At 46.7% G+C, this 23,231-nt stretch overlaps 3 protein-coding genes across 6 annotated transcripts; 1 reads left to right on the forward strand and 2 right to left on the reverse strand.

Moving 5' to 3' along the window:
- Positions 1–30: 30 nt before the first annotated feature.
- Positions 31–11,204, reverse strand: LOC125746001 (FK506-binding protein 15-like). 4 transcript variants are annotated; one of them, XM_049019477.1, is made up of 24 exons: positions 10,217–11,204; positions 8,968–9,074; positions 8,608–8,686; positions 8,180–8,249; positions 7,154–7,228; positions 6,830–6,928; positions 6,597–6,746; positions 6,226–6,294; positions 6,000–6,143; positions 5,818–5,900; positions 5,654–5,702; positions 5,453–5,572; positions 5,049–5,109; positions 4,617–4,720; positions 3,822–3,912; positions 3,099–3,205; positions 2,918–3,016; positions 2,722–2,816; positions 2,069–2,171; positions 1,806–1,977; positions 1,596–1,732; positions 1,194–1,325; positions 941–1,048; positions 31–584 (listed from the first exon to the last, which is right to left on the reverse strand). In XM_049019477.1, the coding sequence occupies exons 1-24, from the start codon at positions 10,399–10,401 to the stop codon at positions 291–293; spliced, it is 2,733 nt and encodes a 910-aa protein (XP_048875434.1). In that variant the 5' UTR covers positions 10,402–11,204; the 3' UTR covers positions 31–290. The 4 variants fall into 4 exon arrangements, with proteins under 4 accessions (XP_048875434.1, XP_048875436.1, XP_048875435.1 ...); XM_049019479.1 differs by having other exon boundaries at positions 1,194–1,280; positions 5,779–5,900; XM_049019478.1 differs by having other exon boundaries at positions 1,194–1,283; positions 5,779–5,900.
- Positions 11,205–11,324: 120 nt separating this feature from the next.
- ndor1 (NADPH dependent diflavin oxidoreductase 1) lies at positions 11,325–17,165 on the forward strand. Its single transcript, XM_049020994.1, has 15 exons — positions 11,325–11,468; positions 12,164–12,299; positions 12,555–12,632; positions 12,862–12,959; positions 13,421–13,519; positions 13,680–13,781; positions 13,868–14,071; positions 14,389–14,516; positions 14,611–14,828; positions 15,112–15,219; positions 15,465–15,579; positions 15,688–15,834; positions 16,050–16,168; positions 16,260–16,354; positions 16,612–17,165. Exons 2-15 carry the CDS (start codon positions 12,165–12,167, stop codon positions 16,754–16,756), a joined length of 1,791 nt encoding a protein of 596 aa, XP_048876951.1. The 5' UTR covers positions 11,325–11,468; position 12,164; the 3' UTR covers positions 16,757–17,165.
- Positions 17,166–18,174: 1,009 nt separating this feature from the next.
- ntmt1 (N-terminal Xaa-Pro-Lys N-methyltransferase 1) lies at positions 18,175–21,590 on the reverse strand. The gene is made up of 4 exons (XM_049020995.1): positions 21,475–21,590; positions 20,374–20,533; positions 19,494–19,746; positions 18,175–19,025 (listed from the first exon to the last, which is right to left on the reverse strand). The coding sequence occupies exons 2-4, from the start codon at positions 20,530–20,532 to the stop codon at positions 18,769–18,771; spliced, it is 669 nt and encodes a 222-aa protein (XP_048876952.1). The 5' UTR covers position 20,533; positions 21,475–21,590; the 3' UTR covers positions 18,175–18,768.
- Between the last annotated feature and the right edge of the window lie 1,641 nt (positions 21,591–23,231).

Here is a 23,231-nt window from a genome sequence, read left to right on the forward strand (position 1 = left end):
GTTTTGGTGGCCATCTGTACACTGGACATGATTCATTAACCTTTCAAACATGAAAACTAAATAGTGATAAATTTTCCACATTAAGAAAATGGTGCATCAGTCTTGACCAAAGGATGACATGAGCCAGACACTGGTACACAGAAATGCTTTATTAACAACGGTCCTCAATTAAACATCCCATAACACAGGCTTGAGCTACTAAACCGGAAAACCAGCTTTGAAAGGCTACTCTGATTGGTCAAATGCTATTAATGTCATGGCTCCTTAACTTCAGTCAGCTGTGGTATTGGCTATTCATCCCATGTTCCAGTTGACACTGCAGCACTCTCTTCTTCTGATTGGTGTTTTTGCCCATCCATCACCTGGATACAGCCCTTGCTCGTCTGAGGGGCCTGCAACTTCTCCTCGGTCTCTCCATCTGCCTGTCGACCATTCAGACTCTGCTGAGGGCCGCCCAGGGCTTCCTGATCTTCCTCTGCATGTTGATGCACCTCCTCAGAAGATTTTATTCCCTCCTCTTCCTCGCCAGCGATTTCATGACCTGGTGACTCCCGAGTGTCAGCCAGAACCTGCAGTGTGACACTCTGGGGGGAGACAGACATTTGACACTTCTACCAGACAAGGAAACAACGTGCTGATCGCAAATAAACTGTCATGAGGAGATATGACCCTAAGAAAGCTCACAAAATAGTTTCAAAGAGGAAAACAGCTTGTGGCAAAGAGATGGACAAAAGCAACAGGAAAGGGAGCTGGAGTTGGAATTTAAATCTCCCTGAATTCAAATTCATTTCCAGTTCTGTTCCCCATAGTTTTTTTTTCCAATCCCAACTCCTGTTCCATTTCCTGAACTGGATTGGAATTGACGAATGCATTCTGGAATGACCCAAACCCTGGAAAGCAGGTATCTGGGCTGTATTTCCGGTGGTTTTCTGGGCAGTACCTTGATGGTGTGAGCGACAGTCCCCAGCACAGCTTGCCCACTGTAGGTCTCCTGGGGGTCAAACTCCCACCGCAGGCCGCGAAACACACTATTCATCACACACTTCACCTGGCCAAGAGGGAGACAGAACCACAGGGACAGCGATAAAACATGTGTGTATGCCAGCTCACTACAGAGTCAACATATCAGATTCATTTATGTTGTTTTGTCAGGGAAAAAAAACTTTGATAAAAACGAGCATGTTAGAGAGTACCGTGTCCCCCAGTCTCCAGAGCTCTGTCCCCAGCGCTTGCTGCCGCGGCAACTGCTCCGCCAGCTCACACTCATCACACACCTCCTCCTGCTGGTCAACGAAGTGCTTTTGTTCACTAGGGCCAGTGGTGTACTAGCAAATGAGGGGGTTAGGGTTAGAGTACAATTGCCTTCACAGGCTGAATCACTATCTCTTTATTTACTTGTATTCATTTATCAGACGATTTTACCCAAAGCAATTTACGATTAAGACAAAGATTATAGTTGGTGTGTGCTCCCTGGGATTCAAACCCACAGTCTTTGGACTGTTTGCATAATGCTCTACTTGTTAAGGTACAGGAGCTCACGACACATGCCGAACAAGGAGGGGCCGGACCACATGATGAGTGGATTCCCAGCGCACCTTTTCCAGACGCAGCCTGTCCACCCTCAGCCCCTGTAGCTCCGCCTCTAAGCCGCGCACCCTGCATTCCGCCTCCAGGTGGCGCTGTTTCTCAGCCCAGTGCTGTGCTCGCGTCAGTGCCACTCTGTCTTTCAGTTCTGCAGACAGTAGTATGGGATCTCATAAACTCTGACATGTGACCACTTTAAGGCACAGCTTAATTCCACAAACCTATGACCTGCTCCTCTAGTGAGGCAAGCTGAGTCGCATTTCTATCGTTGTCCTGCAGGGCGGCGCTCAACCTAGCCTCTAGCTCTGCAGATTTCTGTTGGTGAACTGTGACCTCCTGCTGCAGCTGAGACAGGCGTAAGGTGGAGGATGCCAGCTCTCCTGTCAACCACACCTGTGCAGCAGCAACAAACAGGAGACACACACAGACCATGAGTACCGAGTGCCCCGTGTGTCTGACATGAGCTGCCCCCCACCCGTTTTACCTTGTCCCTTTCAGCTTGCAGCAGACGCGCCCGACCCTGTTCGCTGGCTACCTGAAATGACTTGTTCTTCTCCTCCAGCAGCAGAATGTTCTGCTCCAGGTACCTTTGAGGGCATGAGTGAGAAGGTATGGAGAGTCACACCAGTAACCAAGCAGATCTATCAGATATGAAAAGAGGTGATATTTCAGAGCAGTACTGTGGCTGGCAGACAGGGTTGTATACAAGGGGTGGGGCCACATGGGGTGGGGCGGCATGGGACCCTGGTCCATCTGAAAGTCGATTGGACTCCTGGAATCACCCCTGCTGATGGCGGTGATTCTTTGCACAAGACCCTTAACGCCAATCACTCAAAAGATAATGGATGCTAACTGACCCCAAAACCATAAAAACAGTGGAGACCATTTTTTTCAGCCCCCAACAAGAGGAAACTCAATTTTATACAAATCTGGGACTGCAAGCAAAAAACTACAATACTAATAAAGTTTTGTATTTTGTTTGGTTACTTATGGATACGGTTAGGGCTGTGTTCAAGTTAGGGTTAGTGTTATGCCCATAAAAATGAATGGAGAGTCCCCACAATGATAGGAATATATGAAACGTACGTGTGTGTGTGTGTGTGTGTGTGTGTGTGTGTGTGTGTGTGTTTCACTTGCCTCTGGTTCTGGTGGATCAGCTCCCTGATCTTCATGTTCTGCTCTGTGATATGCAAGTTCTTCTCAGACACATCCTTCTTCAGACCTTCATTCTCCTTCATGGGACACAGGGAGGGTCACATCTCAAGGTGACAATTGCTCATTCCGACGTGGGGACATCCTCACCCCCCCAGGCATGGGGTGGGGTGATATTCACCTGGATGATCTTCTGGATGCTGTGCAGCAGTGCAGGCGTCTCCAAGGAAACAGCAGGCATGCCTAGTAACAGGCTCCTCTGCTTCTGAAGGCTCTCCACCTAGCAACAAACTGGGTTGAAAAACAGCAGAACAGAACCGGACTGAACAGTATGAAAACCAGAGCGGTTCTTAATCACAAACCTTTGAGGCCAACTGGTCAATTCTGTCTTTCACTCTCCCGACAGCGTGTCGCATTTCTGTGTTCTGTTGCCAGGCCTCAGTTATCAAGAACGAAGGGACACTACAAGCTGTGGGCAGGTAAGGCATTGACCTTTAGGTTTAATGGAACTGTTTACTGGAAAGAGGTCTTTGCTCGAAGGTGCTGGTGACAGAACAGCGATATGCAGTGCGCTTGGGGTGCTCGCAGAATTCTGTAAAAACGCTACAAATTTTCTTGTTTCATAAAAAAAGGTTCTGTAACAAGCAGTGTTTACTACATCTGCACTTATTTTCCACACAGACATTTTCATTTTATTGCCAGTTTTCTGACTGACTCATTCAGTTCTGTTCTGGCCATTTTCCTACCAACTGCAATCATAGGCATTGCCTCCCAAAGGGGTACTAAACACTGTTTGGTGTTTTATGTTATTGCAAAGGTGTTATTAATTAAAAAAGCCACCCGATGAGACCACCTGTCAATTAAATTTTTAGCTCAGAACAGTTCTTTTAGAACTATAATTCGGGTTTCAATTTATTGCTACTTGAGTTGAATGATTTACTTAAAGCTACTGCTTCTAAAGTGATACATATTTTTTTTTGTAAACAAATGAATAAAAGTGAAGATTTTTGTTATAAAACCAATAAATGTACAGTGTTTTAATGAATTACGCAAGAGTCCCAAGACTTTGGGGACGCTGTACTTACCTTGGTATGGCAGAGTCTCTGTGGGGGGCTTCTGAGCCCCCAGAAGGCATGGGGGGTCCATCGGAGCAGAGTGGGGACAGCTGGAAGTGACCTGTGCACAAATCAATAGACTGATTAGTGTCTGGGCCTTCCAGCACAAATCAGGAATCTTTTGACACAAAATATCCATTTTTGAAGTCATGATAATCTAAAATCTGTTTACATCACAGCCTCAAGTCGTAATCACAATGTCTGCAAAGGTCGAGTGATGCAATTCTCATCAGCCGAAACCACATGGTCACCCGCTACCGCAAACGCGTGCCACCAGAGTTTTGTGCCTGCACTGACCCGTGCACGCCGGCTGCCCACGCACAGCAGAGGTGTGGAGTCTTCCGGCTAAAAGTCACCCACATCTATACAATCCACCCGTAAAATTAAACAAGGACGCCCAAATGTGTGCCAGTTTGTGGCGTGAGATCGATCAAAAAGTTAAGAAAAGAAGCAGCATTCTGCAAACAGAAATGGAAATTCCACGAACATGTACATCGTAACCCTTTCCTATACCGTAGGATGCTTTGGAAAAAAGCATCAAGTAAATGAATAAAATGTAAATGAAAGTATTTACGAGACCGATGCCACTGTTCATGTGAGGTAGGCATCCATGTTCGCTCATCTCCGTTTGTCTTATAAACAGAACTGGATTCATACCTGCTATCCATGGCCGGGCCCGCAACTGTATGCATTCGTTGAGTATAAACAAGGCTTCAGTCCTACACTGCGGTCAGCGGCTATGGCACTGAACCCCCATCGTCCTACCTGGAATGCAGGATTAGCACCAGGAAATTCAGGCTGCGGGTCGGCAAAAGCAGGGGGCGGAGCCACTGAGGATGCAGTCGCCATATTTGGAGAGTGGGAAGTCACTGCCAGTACATGTAGAAATAACTTCCAATCAGGATGGTCAAATGCTTAAACTTCATTAACATTTCCCTTTATTTACAAGCTACCCCAGACCCTTCCGGCTCAATAACGTTTAGTTCTGTCAGACAGATCCTCAGCTTCGTTCACTTTCCATTAAATAACCAAAGCTTACTCCAAACAAATCCACAGGACGCAAAACAAAAACAGCAATTTGGCATTTACAGTATATTTCACAATACCGTCTCTTCAAAGTAGCCAGGTTCAGACTACAGTGATGAACGAGTACAGGTCGAGGGGCTGTGCACGGGAGGGGCCCATGTGTGAGCTCACCTTGTGAGGAGGTCAAGGGCTGCGTGGAGAGCCGGGCAGCCTGTTCTTTCGGGCTGGGATCCTGGGGAGATGGAGCAACAGCAAGCAAAAGTTCACTACTGAGGCTTCACAAATGGAAACAGAGATAACTTCCTCAAACAAAAGTATTTAAATGTTCAGTACAATGTCACCCCCCCCCCCCCCATCTTCCATAAGATCCTATGTCCCTGCCATCTTAGACATCAGATCTGTTGGGAAGTCACTTCCACACTGGGGCAGGTATGGGGGCGGGGCCACAAGCCCCAGATGAAAGCTGATTGGCTCTGTAAGTGCCCCAGTCCTTGTGACTCACAGATTAGAAACATATCATTGGTTAATAAGGTGAACCCGTTTATGTGAATTATGGACACTTCCCCAATACCCACCACTGTCCTGGGGTCACTGAGTTTTGTCAGGGTGGATGTAGCCCCCATGAGAGGTGGCAGAATGGGCTGTCCCACCCGGGCCACACGTGAGATCAGGTCACCCTTGGAGGCAGCAGGGTCCTAGAAGACCGAGACGTCAGCTTGAAGGAGATACACTAGACTGTGGCCACATTGAGCACATTTCGGGAAAAACAGACTTACGATTAACTGCTCAGTTTGGGAATCAAAGTCTGCAGTCAGGGGGAGGTGGCTGAAAGATAAAACAGTAGTCAAGCCATTGTCAGGTGTGATCAGGGTGAATAGAAGTTGCACAACTACTTGCACACCCCTGTATGGTGGAGAATGCGGCTGTAACTGGTATAAACCTTTCACAGTCAAGACCATCGAAGGCAGAGATCAGGGCCTCTCCAGGTACCAGACCCGGTCCATTATCCTTGCCAGACTTGATCTGAATATGAGAGAAAGGAGTGAATTTGTCAACAATATCCAACATAAGCAGGGTATCAACAAGGTCCACCCCTCCCCAAACACCGAACCACCACCTCACCCGGTGTAGCTTCGTCTCGAATATCAACGTGCTGTTGGCAGGGACCAGATTCGGGATCCCCTGCGACCCATAGCCCAGGCTTGGGGGCACCACCAGGAGGCGTCGCCCACCCTTCTGCAATCCCAGAATGCCCTCCTCCAGACCCTGTATCAAAGAGCGTTGGGTACTCAGTCAGTCACTCATCCGGAAGATTTCCCTCTCCGTCGGGAGACAAAAGCAGGCGCACCTTAACTGCTTTCCCAGCACCAAGCCTCAGCCTTAGTGGCTTGCCCCGCCCGTGGGTGGAGTCAAATACCTGGATGGAGACAAAGGCATAGCACTTAGTGCCTCCATCCCCTGCAAACTTTCGGGCAGGAGTAGAGGGTGAAGGTGTCCAGCAATGCCCAGGAAAACCGCTAACTTAAAGGACAGGATTTTCGCCGTCTACCGATCTGCTCATTTACCATGTTTTAATGCCTGTCTATGTGGACTTGTTATGTACGTCTATGCCTGTGTTGCCTATCTATGTCTGGGTGTGTCAATACATACATGTCTATATGTCCGTGTTAACGTTAATGTTGTGTTATTGCTTCACTTAGAGACAAACCTATTCCTCACCTGTCCGACAATGTGGTTCTGCAACAGACAGCCAGTGTAGGACACCTCCAAGGAGTCGCCACGCTCCACCCCGCGGCCCTCCCCCAAAGCCAGGTCCTGCAGCACCACTGTGTCCAGACTGGGGGCGCTGTTCCATTTCGCCAGGCACACCTGAGTGTGGGTGGCGGCGTGTGCATTCAGATTTGCAAACAGACGATATTTCAGCCCGTGATTCTGGCTTATTCTTTAAGCACCTGTTTGCTGAAGTCCTCTGTGGCCTTTTCAGACTCAAACATCACTGACCAGTTCTGCTGATGATCATCATAAAAGTTGCCATAGTTACCAGACTGGAGCTGTTCAGCACGGTGGTATAGGAGATAATGGACACACATGGTGAAACACAGAACTATACAGCTGATCTGATATAGTATACACAGTCATGTTTGGTCATGCACGGTCAAGTACGGTATCGTGTGGTCATGCATGGTCATAATCACATGCCGCAATTAGAACCAGGCATGGTCATTGAATATCATGTTTGATCAGATGTGATCCAGCAGTCATGCGCACTAGCTCACCGTGAAGGTGAAGCCTAGGGAGATCCTGGCAGAGGCGACTTCATTCTGCTTGTTGCCATAGAGCAGGACCTTGTACTGGAATGGAGTTTGGGTTTAGTACGTTTGCATTCTAATTTCCACAACATAAGATCCATTAAGCAGGATTTTTCTCAGCATAAAAATGTAATATTCTGCATTACATTGAAATATCAGGTTACAGTATGAGATCATAAACGTTCTTTATTGTCCGCGATGAGAATTTATATCCTTTGTCAATCATAGCAGGGCTGCCATATTTAGGCTAAATGAGGCTACAGAAGAGGAGGGGAAGAGCAATTTTCTTTCTACTGAAATTTAAATAAGTACCGAGTTTATATACAACTATCCAGCAACACAGAACAAGCCCTTGGTTACTCGTTACGTTATGGTTAATGAACATATAGAACCATCTCAGTCAGATACAGAAACTACACATGCAGTCACTGGAAAATACAATTACAGTAGAGTGTCGTATCACATGACCTGGTCACCTGACCTAAACAAGAAATGGTTTTGAAGGAGTTTGACCAGAGAGTGAAGGACAAGTGCCCAATGAGAGCTCAGCACAAGTGTGACCTCCTCCAAGGCAGGTGTAAAAGCATCCCAGGAGGCCACCTCGTGAAACAAGCATAGAGGAGACAGTAGGGTCACCCAGTCCCTGGAGCAATTGGGGTTAAGGGCCTTGCTCAAGGGCCCAATGGTGGCATCACTCTGCTGACCACGGGATTTGAACCAGCAACCTTCTGATTCCCAAACCACAACAATTTCTTCTTTTTTAATATTGGTCAGTGCATAGTTCCATATATGTTATTTGTAGAGTACAAATAAGCCATTCTGTGGGAAGTTGTGTCCAAACGTTTGACTGGTTAGCTGTTGCTTGAATGCCCCTCCTGACACTTAAATTTATAACTCAGATCACATGACCCATTTCCCAACCACCGGTCTGTGTTCTGTGGCTCATGGAAGCAAGGTCAGGCAGAATCCCTGACAGTGCAGTCCGGCTCTCACCTCCCCTGTCACATGACTCCCCAGGACAGCGGCTCCAATCTTCCCCACCTTTATGTGCTGACCATCCACACTGTGGGCCCCCCAAAACACACACATGATGCGGGTTGATATGGTCAATTTCTACATAAATGTATACTTGTGTATGGTTTAAATTTTAAATATAAGAGCTGTCACATATACATATATATACACATATACACACACTTCAGTGTTTCCCAATCCGGTCTTTCAGGACCCACAGTCGGTCCATATTTTTGCTCTATCTGAACTCCTTGCCACGCAGTCCACATTTTTGAGGAACTGGGAGGGCCTCTGTGGGTCCTCAAGGACCAGACTGGGAAACCCTGCTTTACATCTACACACAGCAGAAACACGGCAAGTCTTCATGACCAAGCATCCCAGCTATTTTTATGGGGGTTCACACTTACTATCTGAATGCATGGACTGCAGTGGCAAATAAAACGGTGGGAACTTTGTGGGGAGGAGCTAAAGTCTGGGTGGGTAGGCCTGTAATAGAAAGGCAGAATTACTGCAAGCATAGGAAATCCCATGATGTCACATCCTGTTCGTCTGATGTAATGATAAAAACTGTCAAGGGTTTGTTTAGCATTTTATAGGTGACAGGTAATGTATACAGAGATAATACTGGTGCTATCAAACTGGTGCTATTATTCCTTAAGCTGAAGGATACATCGTTCTTTAAGAACATTTATTTAATGGTCCTGGGAGACACGTTGGTGGGCATGTTTTTTGATGTTACACCAGTTTCAGCACCGTGCTGCCACTACCTGGGTTAGGACAGCTGTTCCTGGGCTGCGTGGGGGCCTTGAACTGGAAGGACTGGTTACCCTGACTCTGTGCCTGGTCCAGTTTAAACAGCATGGCCAGCTTTGTCCTGAAATCATACACAGACACACACAATTGTAATTATACCTTTGTGGGGACTCTCCATTCATTGCTATATAGAAACTCTAATCCTAACATGACGGCCTTAACCTCTACCCAGCCATAACCTTAACCATAAGTAACCAAACTAAATACAAGACTTTTGGCATTTTTAGTTTGAGGCAGAATTTAAGACTACCCCACTGCCACATACAGACTGAGTGACATTTTCATGTATAACATTTTCAGAAGTTAAATGGTATTCAGCAAAAAATATATGATCACTAGTCCTCTAAATCGGTGTTTCTCAAACCAGTCCTCGTGGAGCTCCGGACAGTATGCGTTTTTGCTTTCTCCCAATTCACTGAGAAAATTATCAGTTCTCTCCCAAATTTATCAACAAGTGTGTTTTGTTTAAGTAGAAATCACACTGCTAATCCCATGGCTTTAGTATGCGGTCAGAAGGCCAAAGTGATAACCTGAGTGATAGTGTGACAGTGTCAGCATTATCAAAAATGCCTGAAGACAAGAAACCCGTCCACACACGTCTGCGTTACATAACAAACTCCGCATGAGACGACTGACTCAGATGTAATGCTGTTTCTCTCGGCTCCCTTTTCCCTCCATTTAGGGGAATTTAAAGATCAGTTTCAGTCATACATTCAAATCCAGGAACAAACACTCAGAAAAGAATTCAGAAAAAACAGAACTCGGAAAAACGGAGCAAAGAAAATACAATCAGCCCTTCAAAGTGTGGGAAATGATTGCACAGTGGAATCTTCCAGAACCATCATCAGTGCAACTGCCATTCATAAGAGGCTGTAATGTAACCTTAAGTTCACTTCGAATATACCCGTTAAAATGTGAGCATAAAGAAAACAGAACAATACTTTTCAGTTGTGGGTAGGAATGTGGTCAGAAGGTTGTTGGGTTTAGCCCCTTCTCACCCTTCCTGTTTAGAATAAGGCTTCAGTAACATGACATAAATGGTCATGAAATTTCACAATATGAATTACCTTCAAACAAGACTGTCAAGCTTGCTAAAAGAGAACTATTTAAAATGATTTTAAGATATTTAGACTCTTAAAAACAATTAAGATTAGTAAAAACACACCCATAAAGACACACACAATACGCATACAAAATACTGACGCCTGGGTCTCCCTCCACAGGTAATCGGTGGTGTCCCAAACCGCAGGAAAGGCCACCACATTCACGCCTCTTCTCCTGCGCAAAGTACGGTCCATCCCACCTTCTTTCTTCAGCTCCATTCTCCCTGGGTTTCCTCCTCGCCATTCATTTATCTCTCTCTGCTGCTCCACAGGCAGGCCCCTCATCCTCAGCAAACCAATCAACCAATCAAATCAAAGCTGAGCGAATAGCCATAGGTGGAAAGGTTGGGGGGGCGTGTCCTCAGCCGCATTATCAGATATCTTACAGCTGTGATTCACACCACCAGTCTTCGGGGACCACCAGAGAGTTCACGTTTTTCCTGGTTTGTAAAACACTGTCTTACAGGTTATGTTTCCCAAAACCTGTTAGCAAACTACATAGTTGGAACCATTCAGTTGTTAGCAACCACGTTATTGGGAAACGCCCCCCAGGTTTACATTACGAACACATGTCACTGACATATGCAGCACTGGAAACATTTAATGCATAAAACAGCCAATATTTAACTGCTGTTCCATATATTAAGCTAAGGATTATTGTCCAGTCAAATAATTTTGTCTGCAATAAGATTTAATATCAATTTCATTGATAATTCTTTGAAACATTCTTAATTTGTGATGAATCTGCACTTTGATCACTTTGCCTAACAATTTAAGTTTCAGTCTTTCAATTAAATTAATAAATACAATATTACACGAAACCCAAACCTTTAAGTCTTACCGTACCGGTTTTAAGGAGTACTTAGAATAATCTCATCATCTCTGACATATTTCATTCAACGTCTACTTAAAGTTTTGGGATATCAATCTTCTATTTGCTTTACCCAAAACTATTGTTTATATGCAGTTAATATACGTGGTATTATTGACATTTGGCCAGGAGAAGAGCAAACAGGCTGAAAACAGCTGCGATATTAGGAAACTTATTTAGCGCCCGTTACACATAAAGTGCCGAATACCTAAACAAGACCGTCTACCGGCCAGCCGCGTAACATACTGCGGACGCCCCTCCCACTCGTCGCATGGTAAATCATTTAGCCAATAAGATATTGTCGTAATGCTGCCGCGACGTCCAATCGGAACAGAGTGCCGTAAAGCGTGGCGACCCGGCACTGTAGTCTGTACAGTAACTGTAATGTTGCGAATCATACACAACACTGGAGATATAGGAACTGTACCCTCCGAACTACTGGATTCGCTTGCTGACGTTCAGATTAACATACAACGTTGAGGTATGTAGAGCTTTGCATGCGTTTTAACTGTAATTTGGAATCCAACGGTATTTCCACTTAGATGATCGTTTGTCCTTGTAACGCACACTAAGAACATACACAAAACGTTCGCCAGTGAAACTGTTTCCATTTGTACGTGCTTCTGTTGATTTTATGTCACTGTTATAATTATTTATCATTCTGCAGTATGTCAGTTGTGTATAGCCTTAAGTGTGTAAATAGTCGAGCAGTTTCTATGTACAGATCCAGCTGCATTGTATTAGTGGTTACTATTGAAATAGGAAGAAAAAAAACAATAAAATCAATATTAAATTATATAGGAATATAGCTCTATGTAAGATCTATGGCTAAGACAGAAACTTACGTTCCTTTTATGTTTAGCTAAGCCCAGATGTTACAGGGTGGCCAACTTTTGTCAGATAGCTAGTGAGATTTTCAGTTCAAGACGAGTCTGCATACACATGCGCACAGATTTACGTGTCTAACGGATTTATTACCTTGTAAATAGTCTTTGCGGTTTACAAACTACCCAACGCTATTAATGTAGCTAATTTTATGTTTATAATGGAATAATATAGATTTTCCGTAAGACTTATTGCGTAAACGTGAGTGTCACGCCAGATGCTTGAGAGTTGGCAACCCAGATGCTGTAAGACGTACGACCTCCAAGTGCTGTGCTGCCTTGCTCCATGCAGGATGTCCGATCACACCCTGCTGGTTTTGTACGGCAGCCAGACTGGGACGGCCCAGGACACGGCCGAACGCATCGGGCGCCAGGCTCAGAGGAGACACGTGAAGGTCCGGGTGGAGGCGCTGGACTCTTATAATGTGGTAAATGCTAAAAGGGCGTGTTCCGCAGCTTGGCTGATAATATTATCTGTAGCTTAACAAGACTCGGTTCTTCAGTGAACAAAAAACGTGGCGTATTGGTCTCTGCCTGCATGAAATTCAAATCTTTATAACACAGCCAAGGTTTTCCAGAGCCCCTAAAGAATTTCACAGGGTAATGAATTTCCGATACAAAAAGAAGTACTTCTGCATCTTAAATCGTTGTGAACTCTGCAGACCTTATGTACTCCCACACAGGCAAACCTGATCTCTGAGTCATTGGTGGTGTTTGTTTGTTCCACAACTGGCCAAGGTGATCCGCCAGACAACATGAAGGTATGTGCTGGTTAGCCAGTCAGATCAAAATGTTTGATAATGCTTGATTGCCTCTATCGCTTATTCCTTTGCTTGTATATGTTTGGTGTCTCTGAATTCCCTGTATCTGAATGTGCATATTGGGTTCTGCCATGGTCTGCCTCTCTTTTACATCACCTGTACCATTTCTACCTTCATATATCCATGAATATATTGACTGTAAATATGCAACTTGTGTTTTTTCATGTAGAACTTCTGGCGGTTCCTGTTCCGGAAGTCTCTGCCCCTGGGTTCCCTGTGCCGCCTTGACTGTGCTGTGCTGGGTTTGGGAGACTCCTCCTACTCCAAGTAAGAGCCCCCCTCCCCCTCCCCCTCAGGGGTTAGCCCCGCCCACCACGATCCTAACCTCGATCACAATAAATTCTCCTTAACTAACCACTTGTGATCAGCAAATCAAAACACTTCTTGGCGTTTATCAAAACCAAGAATGCAAAGATGCAAAGAATACTTGTGGTCTTGCCAAGAGCGATCTTGCTAACTTGCCTCCCAGGAACGAACTTGGGACGTCGTGAATCATAAGATTGGTCACATTTGGCAAAGATGCAGCCAATGTCTCCTTAATATTTGCGGCGGGGCATCCGGGGATTTTAACCTCCCTCTGTACTTGAGTTCTTGAGTATTGGAAGTGGTCTTTGAAAATGGAAGATTACGTAAAGTGGGTACACAAGAACACAAGTACGGTCAAGTATGCATACTGAGAAATGCGGTGCTGGGAAATGTTTGCATTTGATGCACATGTTTGATCGTAGGTTTAACTTCGTTGCAAAGAAGCTCCATAAGCGCCTACTGCAGCTGGGGGCCAGCATTCTGCTTCCTGTGGGACTGGCAGACGACCAGCACGACCTTGGGTAAGCACGGTTTCTGGAGTGGGGGAAACAGCCCTTCACCCCCCTGAGCTGAAACGGCTACCGTTTCCCTCTTCATACTGGAATGGACTATAGACCGAAGCAACTACAGCTTGTGGTCATAGTTGGGCTCTCAGATCGATCGTACCTTTGTGTTTCACAGTCCCGATGGAGTGATTGACCCCTGGCTCACTGCATTCTGGGGAAAAGCCTTGTCCTTGTATCCTCCCCCTGCAGGACTGAAGGCGCTCAATGACACAGAGTTGTAAGTCTGGGATTTACCATGCAGTTACTCCACTTTAACATTTCAGATACACCTGCTAATAATCATTTCACTTCCTTGGTTTGCAGACTCCCTCCTAGGTACACTTTCCACTTTCTGGATAATGCCACGGAGAAGCCAGCTAATTGGTCCCAGGACATGACACTTGTGGCCAGTCGTTCGCAACCCCGCCCCTTCATGGCACAAATGACGTCCAATCAGAGGGTGACACATCCCACGCACTTCCAGGACGTACGACTCATCGAGTTTGATATTACGGGGTCAGATATAGAGTGAGTACCACGCCATCCCACAGAACCTTATGTAAGGTTGCTGGTTGACATTCTAGAAGGTGCATCATTGAGAAATGTACATTCTCCAGCAAAATATCAAGCTTTATAACTGTGGGTAAGAATTTAAGTTAAGCAGCAAAATAATAGCAATTTGTGTGAGACCCAAACCTGAAATTCACGCGAAATCAGAGCTTTATCATTGGAGGTAGAGAGTTCCCAGGTAGATGTGTCTTCAGATTAATTTAGGTGTGAGTTATGCTGCCCTTCTTCTTGGTGGAGACGTGAGGACAGTGTGTCCACGTCTGTACCCCCCCCAGGTTTAACGCCGGAGACGTGGTGCTGATACGTCCCCAGAACTCCCCCGAGGATGTGCAGCAGCTGTGCCAGCTGCTGAAGTTGGACCCGGAGCGGCAGTTCATCCTGATGCCAGCAGATGGCGCTGCAGGTTGGGGCGGTTTCATATTTTCAGAAGCTGCTTGAATTGTTTTCTGATGTTTGGATAACCTTACCTTATGACGTATGACCCCTGTGCCCATCAGCCCCCGGGCCTGCCCGCCTGCCCCAACCCTGCACAATCCGGTACCTGCTGGAGCGTTTCCTGGATGTGGCCAGCGTGCCGCGCCGCTCGTTCTTTGAGGTGCTGGCCTGCTTTGCCACCAACGAGCTGGAGAAGGAGAAGCTTGTGGAGTTCTGCTCTGCACAGGGCCAAGAGGAGCTATACAGCTACTGCAACAGGCCCCGGCGCACAGCCTTGGAGGTAGGTCCGTGGGTGGGGTCTTAGGTACCCTTGTGGGCGGGATCATATTGGACACACTCCTTGGAGGCAGTCCCATGGAGGACATGCATAGTAGGTGGAGTCAGTATGAATACATCTGACAGGCAGAGGTATGTTGAGTAGCATTGTGGGCAGGGTCTTCTTGGACACGCCCTCAGGGGCGGGGTCATGTAGACAATCTAGTCCAGAGGGAAATAGGGAAGGTGGTGTGTGAAAATAAAGTTCCTCTGCTCTCTTCCTCTACACCTCCCTCCCTCTCCTGAAGGTGCTGGCTGACTTTCCACACACCATGAGCACCATCCAAGTTGACTATCTGCTGGACCTCTTTCCAGAAATCCAGCCTCGCTCCTTCTCGATCGCCTCCTCGCTGCTGGTAGGCATCCTGAAAGCTCAGGGGTGGGGTGTGTGGGCGGCAGGTGTGCCAGACGTACTTCTGATTATAAATATGCTTCCACGCTGTGTGTGTACCACGTATCCTTACTTGTCCTCATTGTTGTGCATCTTACCTGTTCGGTTTCAGCACGTTTGTCAAAGGTCCAACAGTTGAGCTTTTCCTAGCAGCAGAATCAACCTCCTTTTTGTGACCTTAACCACAACCGGAACTCCCCTGTCGTCCAGGCCCATCCACACCGGATCCAGATCCTGCTAGCTGTGGTACAATACAGGACTCGCTTACACAAACTGCGCAAGGGCCTGTGCTCGTCTTGGCTGGCCTCGCTGGACCCCACGCAGGGTGAGTAGGTGGTGGTGGTCACTGGCCTGCCTGCTGCGGCTATATAAGCTGGGTCAAAAGGCGTCATGGTCTGCCAGTGTCCTCACTGTGGAATATACCACTCTACAGGGATGGTGTCTGTCCCTCTCTGGGTGAAAAAAGGGGGGCTGAAGTTCCCTATTGATACGAACACCCCCGTGATCATGGTAGGGCCTGGGACTGGAGTGGCACCTTTCAGGTCTGCTGTACAGGAGAGAATCGCCCAGCACAAAATGGGTGGGTATTTTTCTATCCCTGACATAATAATCAATCCCCTTTAAGGTACAGTGTAGTTTTATCTAGTATCCAGTGTTATACGCAGCTCATCTTTGATGACTCTCTGGTTTCGTGCTCTTCCTGCTTCAGGGCCTGCTTTACTTTAGTATTACACGGTATAGTGCTTTCATTACACTGTAATATTACATTCTCTCTTCCAAATGCCTCCATAACAGGAAATGTGCTTTTTTTCGGCTGTCGCTCTGAGTCCAAGGATTTCTACTTTCGCTTGGAGTGGGAGGAGCTGGAAGGGGCCGGTCAGCTGACCCTCTTCACAGCTTTCTCTCGGGACCAGGTGGGCCCAGAGCACCTTGCTCGCAAACGCACAGACCTACACACACACGCACACAGGCCTGCTTAGTGTGGGTATGTGTTCGCGCCCACAGGAAGACAAGGTGTACGTGCAGCATCGCGTGACGGAGCGGGCCGCCCTGCTGTGGGACCTCATTGCGAATGAGAATGCGCATTTCTACATAGCTGGGTGAGTCTGACCTCTGGTGGAAGTACCCGGTAGTACAAAATCCGGCTATGGCTGAGGTTTACATGCAAAAGGCTGTCCGAGCCATGCGTGGAGAAATCAAACATGCAGAACAGAAAGAACTAAAGAAAAAGGCTCATTCCTGGATTATCTTTTACAGCTGCAGCCCTTCCTGGTGCTGAATGGCGTCTATGTACAAAATAATCGTTTAAGAGCATTTTATTTCCCCCCCATCCCCTTTCCCACCCTCCTCACACCAGCAATGCCAAGCAGATGCCCACAGCTGTGTGCGATGCCCTGAAGGGGCTCTTCCAGAGTGAAGGTGGCATGTCCGCCTCCCAGGCTGAGGAGATGCTGGGTGCCATGGAGAAGGCGGGCCGATTCCAGAGCGAGACTTGGTCCTGATCCAGCTGAGCTGACAGATGGGCTGCGGGTCATGTGACCATGTGACCAGCCTATGTGCCAAGGAGCCCGTTATGAATAAGGCTGCTGTTCGGTCAGACGGTACTTTAAAGCTTTAATGGCGTTTTTAGCTTTGGGCGAACTGGACGAAAACAGGCCTTAGCAGTTTTCTGCTACCATTTGGACTGATGTTATTATTACAGTCACAACTTAAGAAAAGGTGACAAGGCTGCAAACTCCTCCCCCTTGGTTATTTCCAGGGGCTGGTTACAAACCATTTACCAGCTGATGCTAGATAAAAACACTTTCCGGAATGGTCACCGCAGACTGTATCGACGTGGTCAGTCATTAAAGCACTGAAAATGGGGGCTGCTTGTTGTGTACAAGTAAATAAAATCACATTTGATTTTCACATGAGCATTTCACATGAATCTGATTACATGTCTTTTTGTAGTTATTAGACGTTATGCGTATATTTCCAGTATGTGGGGTTTGGTTACAATGTGTTTTCCGTGTAGCTCATATGAGAATAATTCAAGATCTGAATCTAACGCATCATCCATCCATCCATTTTTCAAACCGCTTGTCCTACTGGGTCGCGGGGGGTCCGGAGCCTATCCCGGAAGCAATGGGCACGAGGCAGGGAACAACCCAGGATGGGGGGCCAGCCCATCGCAGGGCACACTCACACACCATTCACTCTCACATGCATTCCTACGGGCAATTTAGCAAGTCCAATTAGCCTCAGCATGTTTTTGGACTGTGGGGGGAAACCGGAGTACCCGGAGGAAACCCCACGATGACATGGGGAGAACATGCAAACTCCACACACATGTGACCCAGGCGGAGACTCGAACCCGGGTCCCAGAGGTGTGAGGCAACAGTGCTAACCACTGCACCACCATGCCGCCCCTCTAATGCATCAGCACCAGGGAATAGGATCCCACAACCTTCTGGCCCCAAGGTGCTGCCCTCAGGACTTGAGTTTGATCGTTTTAGATGCCAGGAAGGTCTCTCCTTCAGCCAATCTCCCAATCCTCCAAAATCAGAACCTCCACTGCAGTTCTACATACGGCTGTCACACCTGGCTGGCGCTTTTTCTCCGAGTGCTAGAACAACATGTGCAGCGTGAGGCTAGGAGCCTGCATTGTTATCGTGACGTCTCTCCCAGAATGCACTGCATGAACGCCAGTCTGTCAGACAGAGGGCAGGACTGTCCCCACACTGCCCACTGTACTGCACATGGCAACTCCAGTGCAGCCGGACCATATCCAGCTTCTGCCGGGCACTTCCAGAAACACAAGTGGTCGGGGTGGGCTAGTCTATTGGTACTCCAGCCGAGACTCCTATTTACCGTCAGAGTGAAGGATGAGCAGTGATGATGGATTTCGGTGAAACCAAAGGGATGAAATTCAGACATGTTCCATGCTTTTCATGATAAGTTATATTTTTTTACAATTCATCTCCAAATTTGAGAAGGCCGACTGGCAGAAAAATCATGATAAACACTCATCTGCGACAAGGAGACACAGTGGTCATTATGTCATGAGATTGACCATAGCCCTCAACCCCGACTTCAGCTTAAAATCCAATTACACCCCTTTCATGCTGCTAATTTACAAACCCAGAACCAGATACTTCATGTAAAAGTGTCCCGATTCAACGTCCGACACAGGAAAAACGAAGGTACCACAAATCCTTCGAAACGTCACCTTGGCCAAACCGTGACCGTGTTAAAAAGCTTTCTGTGAATGAGAGCCTCCAGTCACACTAAAAAAACTGGGCTGGAACCTGTAACATGAACAGCAATCAGGTGCGTCCTGCAGATGTTGGAGATGTTCAACACAGAACTGGATTCAGGTTAGGAGTCTTGACACCTTCCATGCGCCTCCTTCTTTCATGCACACCAGTTTATGTGGACCCAGCCCAGCCTACATGGACACCGATTGGTTGGATGCCCAATAGAGGTGTGGCTGGGAGGAGGGGCGGAGCCTGGAACACCTCACCCCGCCCTCCTATCTAAGTGCCAGCGTGAAGACCTGGTAGATCTCCTCAGGGAAGTTCTCCTGGCGTTCCTCGCGGATGACCTGCAGACCGGCGCGGCGCACCAGCTCGCGCACCAGCGGCAGCTCCCGACACACACTGCTGTCCACTTCGTCCAGCACCACGCCCTCGTGCGCCACGTTGTCCTTCACCACGATGAGCCCCCCTGGAGAAAGGCCGGCCCGGCAGCGCTGCAGGAAGCTCACCAAGTGCTCATCTGTTAGGTGACCTGGGGCAGTCCACACAACATCAGCTAACATTACCACTAGGTTCCGGTTAATATTTTCTTTCCATTTACATTGTGCTTATTATCTAAAGTTTTAAAAAAAAACATATTTACACAACTGAATATTGTAATGGAGCATTTCTTGTTTCTGAAGACCATACATCTGGATGTAAAGCATCAACTTCAGTGCTAAAAATGTGAGAAGTCTTGCTCAAGGGCTTAAGAGTGACATAATTACACTGCCAGCCACAGGATTTGAACTCATAACCTAATCCGGACGTGGATCGTGCATGTCACCACGACATGGGAAGAACATGCAAACTCCACACACAAGCTACTGCAGAGACCCAGAAGTGTGAGGTAACAGTGCTAACCACTGGACCGCCATAGAACTATTTATATTTAAGCTAAATTTTCAATGGTTGACTAACTGTAACATGCACGCTGCAACAGAACCCCAGCTGGACTCACCGATGACCCACTGGATCCAGATGACATCATAGCGGCCTGGCTGAGGCTCGAAGTCCTGCAGGCCACAGCAGAAAAAGTTCCCCACCCTCTTGCCCTCCTCGCCCAGGTAGGAGCGCGCCTTGTCCAGGAACTCCTGAGTCACATCCACCAGGTCCACCGTGCGAAAGAGTGGGAGCAGCAGGCGCTTGGTGATGCGGCCAATGCCGGCACCACAATCCAGGGCACATCCCGTGCCCGTCTTCCCTTTGCCTTCCTGGTGGAAGGGGAGAGAGATGCCAGGCTCTCAGGCCTGTTCTTGGGCAGTGGCAAGCTCGCAGAAATTTTACTTAAACAAAAATGTTCTGAGGGTGGAACGAAAAATGTTTGGTTCCGAGAGATAACCAATCAGATTGTAGAGGAGGTGGGTCCAAGCAACTAGAGAAGGCGAGACCAAAACATCTGATTGGTTGCTCCTTATGATCCTTATAAATTGGTTGCTCTACAATCCGATTAGTTATCTCTTTGAACCAATCGTTTTTCATTTTGCCCTCAGAACTTTTGTGTAAGTAAAACTCCCATGAGTTAAACATCAAGGCAGCTCATTGAACAGTGGTGTCAGTGATTTTGCTCATTCAAATTAACATCTGTGCGTGTGTATCTTAATAGTTTTCGCTCAATTTATATTTATTTTGGAGGTTTATACAATGCTATATAAAACTTCACAGCATAATTAACAGTTTACTGTTATTAAAAAATGTGAAAACACTGCACCCAGATAACACTGGATATCCCCATTAAGAGAACTAACTACCGACACAGGAAAAGCTGGACATAGTAGTTCCTTAACCGCTATCGCACCTGCATATCCGTCGCGTTAAGCAAAGATGACCCTGCCACTCACCCCAAGGAATTTCTGCAGGAACTTCCTGGAGCTGTTGATGTCTATGGAGGAGATGCTGCCATACCCACCCAGCATGCCGTCTACCGTCGGCTGGATGTCATGCCAGTACTGCTCAGCCTTGGAGTAAAAGGCTGTTTCGTCCTCCACCACATCAACCATCCTGCATACAGCACAGCACAGCCCCGCTGTCTCATGAAAATGATGAGGCTTAAGATTGTACATTCTGTCATTTTAAATATCAGGTTAGTTTAGTTACAGACTAACAGCCACTGAACACAACCTAACAAAAGCACCAATTTAGCACAACACTAATAAAATATAACTGTTACTCAAGATCATTAACAGTGTTTTACTTTCACGCCTTAATGATGAATTCATTCATTCATTCATTCATTAGGACAATGTTCCTCAAAGTGTGCAGATGTCTATTTTTGTCTTTGTCCCCTGATCACAAGGCTGAAGCCAGTTCATGATTGGCCATTGTGTGATTCCACACTTCAGCTGTCGTTGAGGGGGTTAGAGGTCAGAAAGAAACCTGCCAGGCATCTAACCGCTAAACTTGCCTGGCATCTAACGCAAACAACTGTGTGACAGACTGACTGGCTACTGAGAGCTTCGCCCTGAAGCCCCGCCGTGAATTAATGCGGCTTTGGGAGTAGATCCACAAACCTATCGGAGGCTTCAGACACCTGGGCGGCTTATAGCTGCCTTATTCAGAGTGACATTGCCGATGGCTTCAACATCACAGAATCGGGGAGACGAATAATTGCGTCCCAGACTGACAAAGGCACCCAGTACTGCGGTCGTCTGGCTAGAAGCAAACCATATTACACCACCCCACGTTAACGGCTACTGATTCACATGCATAGTTAAAACAAAGAGTGATATAGGATGTAACTTCAACTGTGCGATTATCCATGCAGACTGTCACGCTGATAGAATATGAACTATATAAGGAGTCTAGTTTGGACTATTTATAGAAAGACATTGTGCTGCGGCGCATGGAGGAAAAGTGCAGGGCGCCGTTTCAACCCACATGCTTTCCTCTCTCTCTACGACCAGCACACACTAGTCATTATAAAAATAACTGTGACAACTTACCTCGCAGCAGCGTCAGTTCCCCCTGGTAAACCCTAAATGCTGTCAAACATGACACGAAACGTGGACGATGTCTCCCACTACCCCGGCGTCTAGTGCTTTGCCGGTGACGCCACTTCCGTGTTGAGATGGCGCATGCGCAGCGCTTGGTTTTGGATGCCGCCACCACGTGGCAGTGAAGGGACAATACAACGCTGGGGTCTAATGCCGCAATGCAATTTAGCAGTTCTCTGGAAGTTACGAGTCTTTCAGGATTCTTCTGAGTTTGTTTGAATAAAACAACACACACTTTATTATGTATTTTATTTACTTATATTTTTTTTCATGGCACATTTAACTTCAATTATTATTATAACGACTGAATGAATGTACCTTTTATGGACACCTGGCCTTTTGCAGCTATAACAGCTTCAACTCTTCTGGGAAGGCTTTCCTCAAATTTATGGGGTGTGTTTCTGTGGGAATTTTTGCCCATTTTTCCAGGAGGGCACGTGTGAGGTCAATCTCCATTCTAGTTCATCCCAAAAGTATTTGATGGGGTTGAATTCAGGGCTCTGTGTGAGCCAATCAAGTTCTTCCACATCAAACTCACCCAACCATGTCTTTATGTGCACTCGAGTACAATCATGCTGGAATAGAAAAGGGCCTTCCCCAAACTGTTCCCACAGAGTTGGAAGCATGGAATTGTCCAAAATGTCTTGTTAGGATGAAACGCTTCACTTGAACAAAGGGGGCTCTTCCATTTCCTGAAAGCAGCCCCACACCATCATCCCTCCTCCACCAAACTTTACAATTGGCACAATGCAGTCAGGCAGGTAACATTCTCCTAGCATCCGCCAAACACAGACTCGTCCATCAAGACTGCCAGACAGAGAAGTGTGATTCGGCACTCCACAGAATGTTTCCATTGCTCCAGAATCTATTGGCGGCGTGCTTTACACCACTCCATCCGATGCTTGGCACTGCACTTGGGGATGCGAGGCTTGCAAGCAGCTGCTCAGCCATGGAAGCCCATTCCACGAAGCTCCCAACGCACAGCTTTTGTGCTGCGGTTAATGCAAGAGGAAGTTTGGATCTCTGCAGTTACTGAGTCAACAGAGCATTAGCGACTTTTACGCACTATACTATACGCCTCAGCACTCGGCGCCACTTCATGGCTGAGTTTCTGTTGTTCTTAAATGCTTCCACTTTGCAAAAATACCACTTACAGTTGACCATGGAATATATAGCAGGGAGAAATGTCACAAATTGACTTATTGCAAAGGTGGCATCCAATGACAGAATCATGCTTGAACTCACTGAGCTCTTCAGAACGACCCATTCAGTCATAAACGTTTGTAAACCTAACTGCATGGCTTGGTGCTTGATATTATGCACTTTTTACAATTCAATGATTAAAAGGTGTGTCCTGACACTTTTGTCCATATAGTGTATGCATGAAGGAAGAAACTGAAAACAATCATCATTTTAATCATAGTGCACTCAGTTTTGCCATAAGACAATGCATAGTGAGAAATTAGGTATATATGTATATATAATTCATCTGTGAAAGAAATGTAGGCCTACTAATGAATTAGTGCAGTTACTCCCCAGGAACGTAACGGGTGCATCCATGTTTCTGAGTAGCGTTGTCAGTTTTCATGGTTATGAAACGGAGAAATATCAAATCTATTTTTATACGTAGATATTTCATTTGCATCGATCTCTGTGTGATCACATATGTAAATAAAAGTACGAAATAACATCCTTCCAGTAACAAA

The sequence above is a fragment of the Brienomyrus brachyistius genome, chromosome 7, assembly GCF_023856365.1.
Source record: "Brienomyrus brachyistius isolate T26 chromosome 7, BBRACH_0.4, whole genome shotgun sequence".
NCBI classification, from domain to species: Eukaryota; Metazoa; Chordata; class Actinopteri; order Osteoglossiformes; family Mormyridae; genus Brienomyrus; species Brienomyrus brachyistius.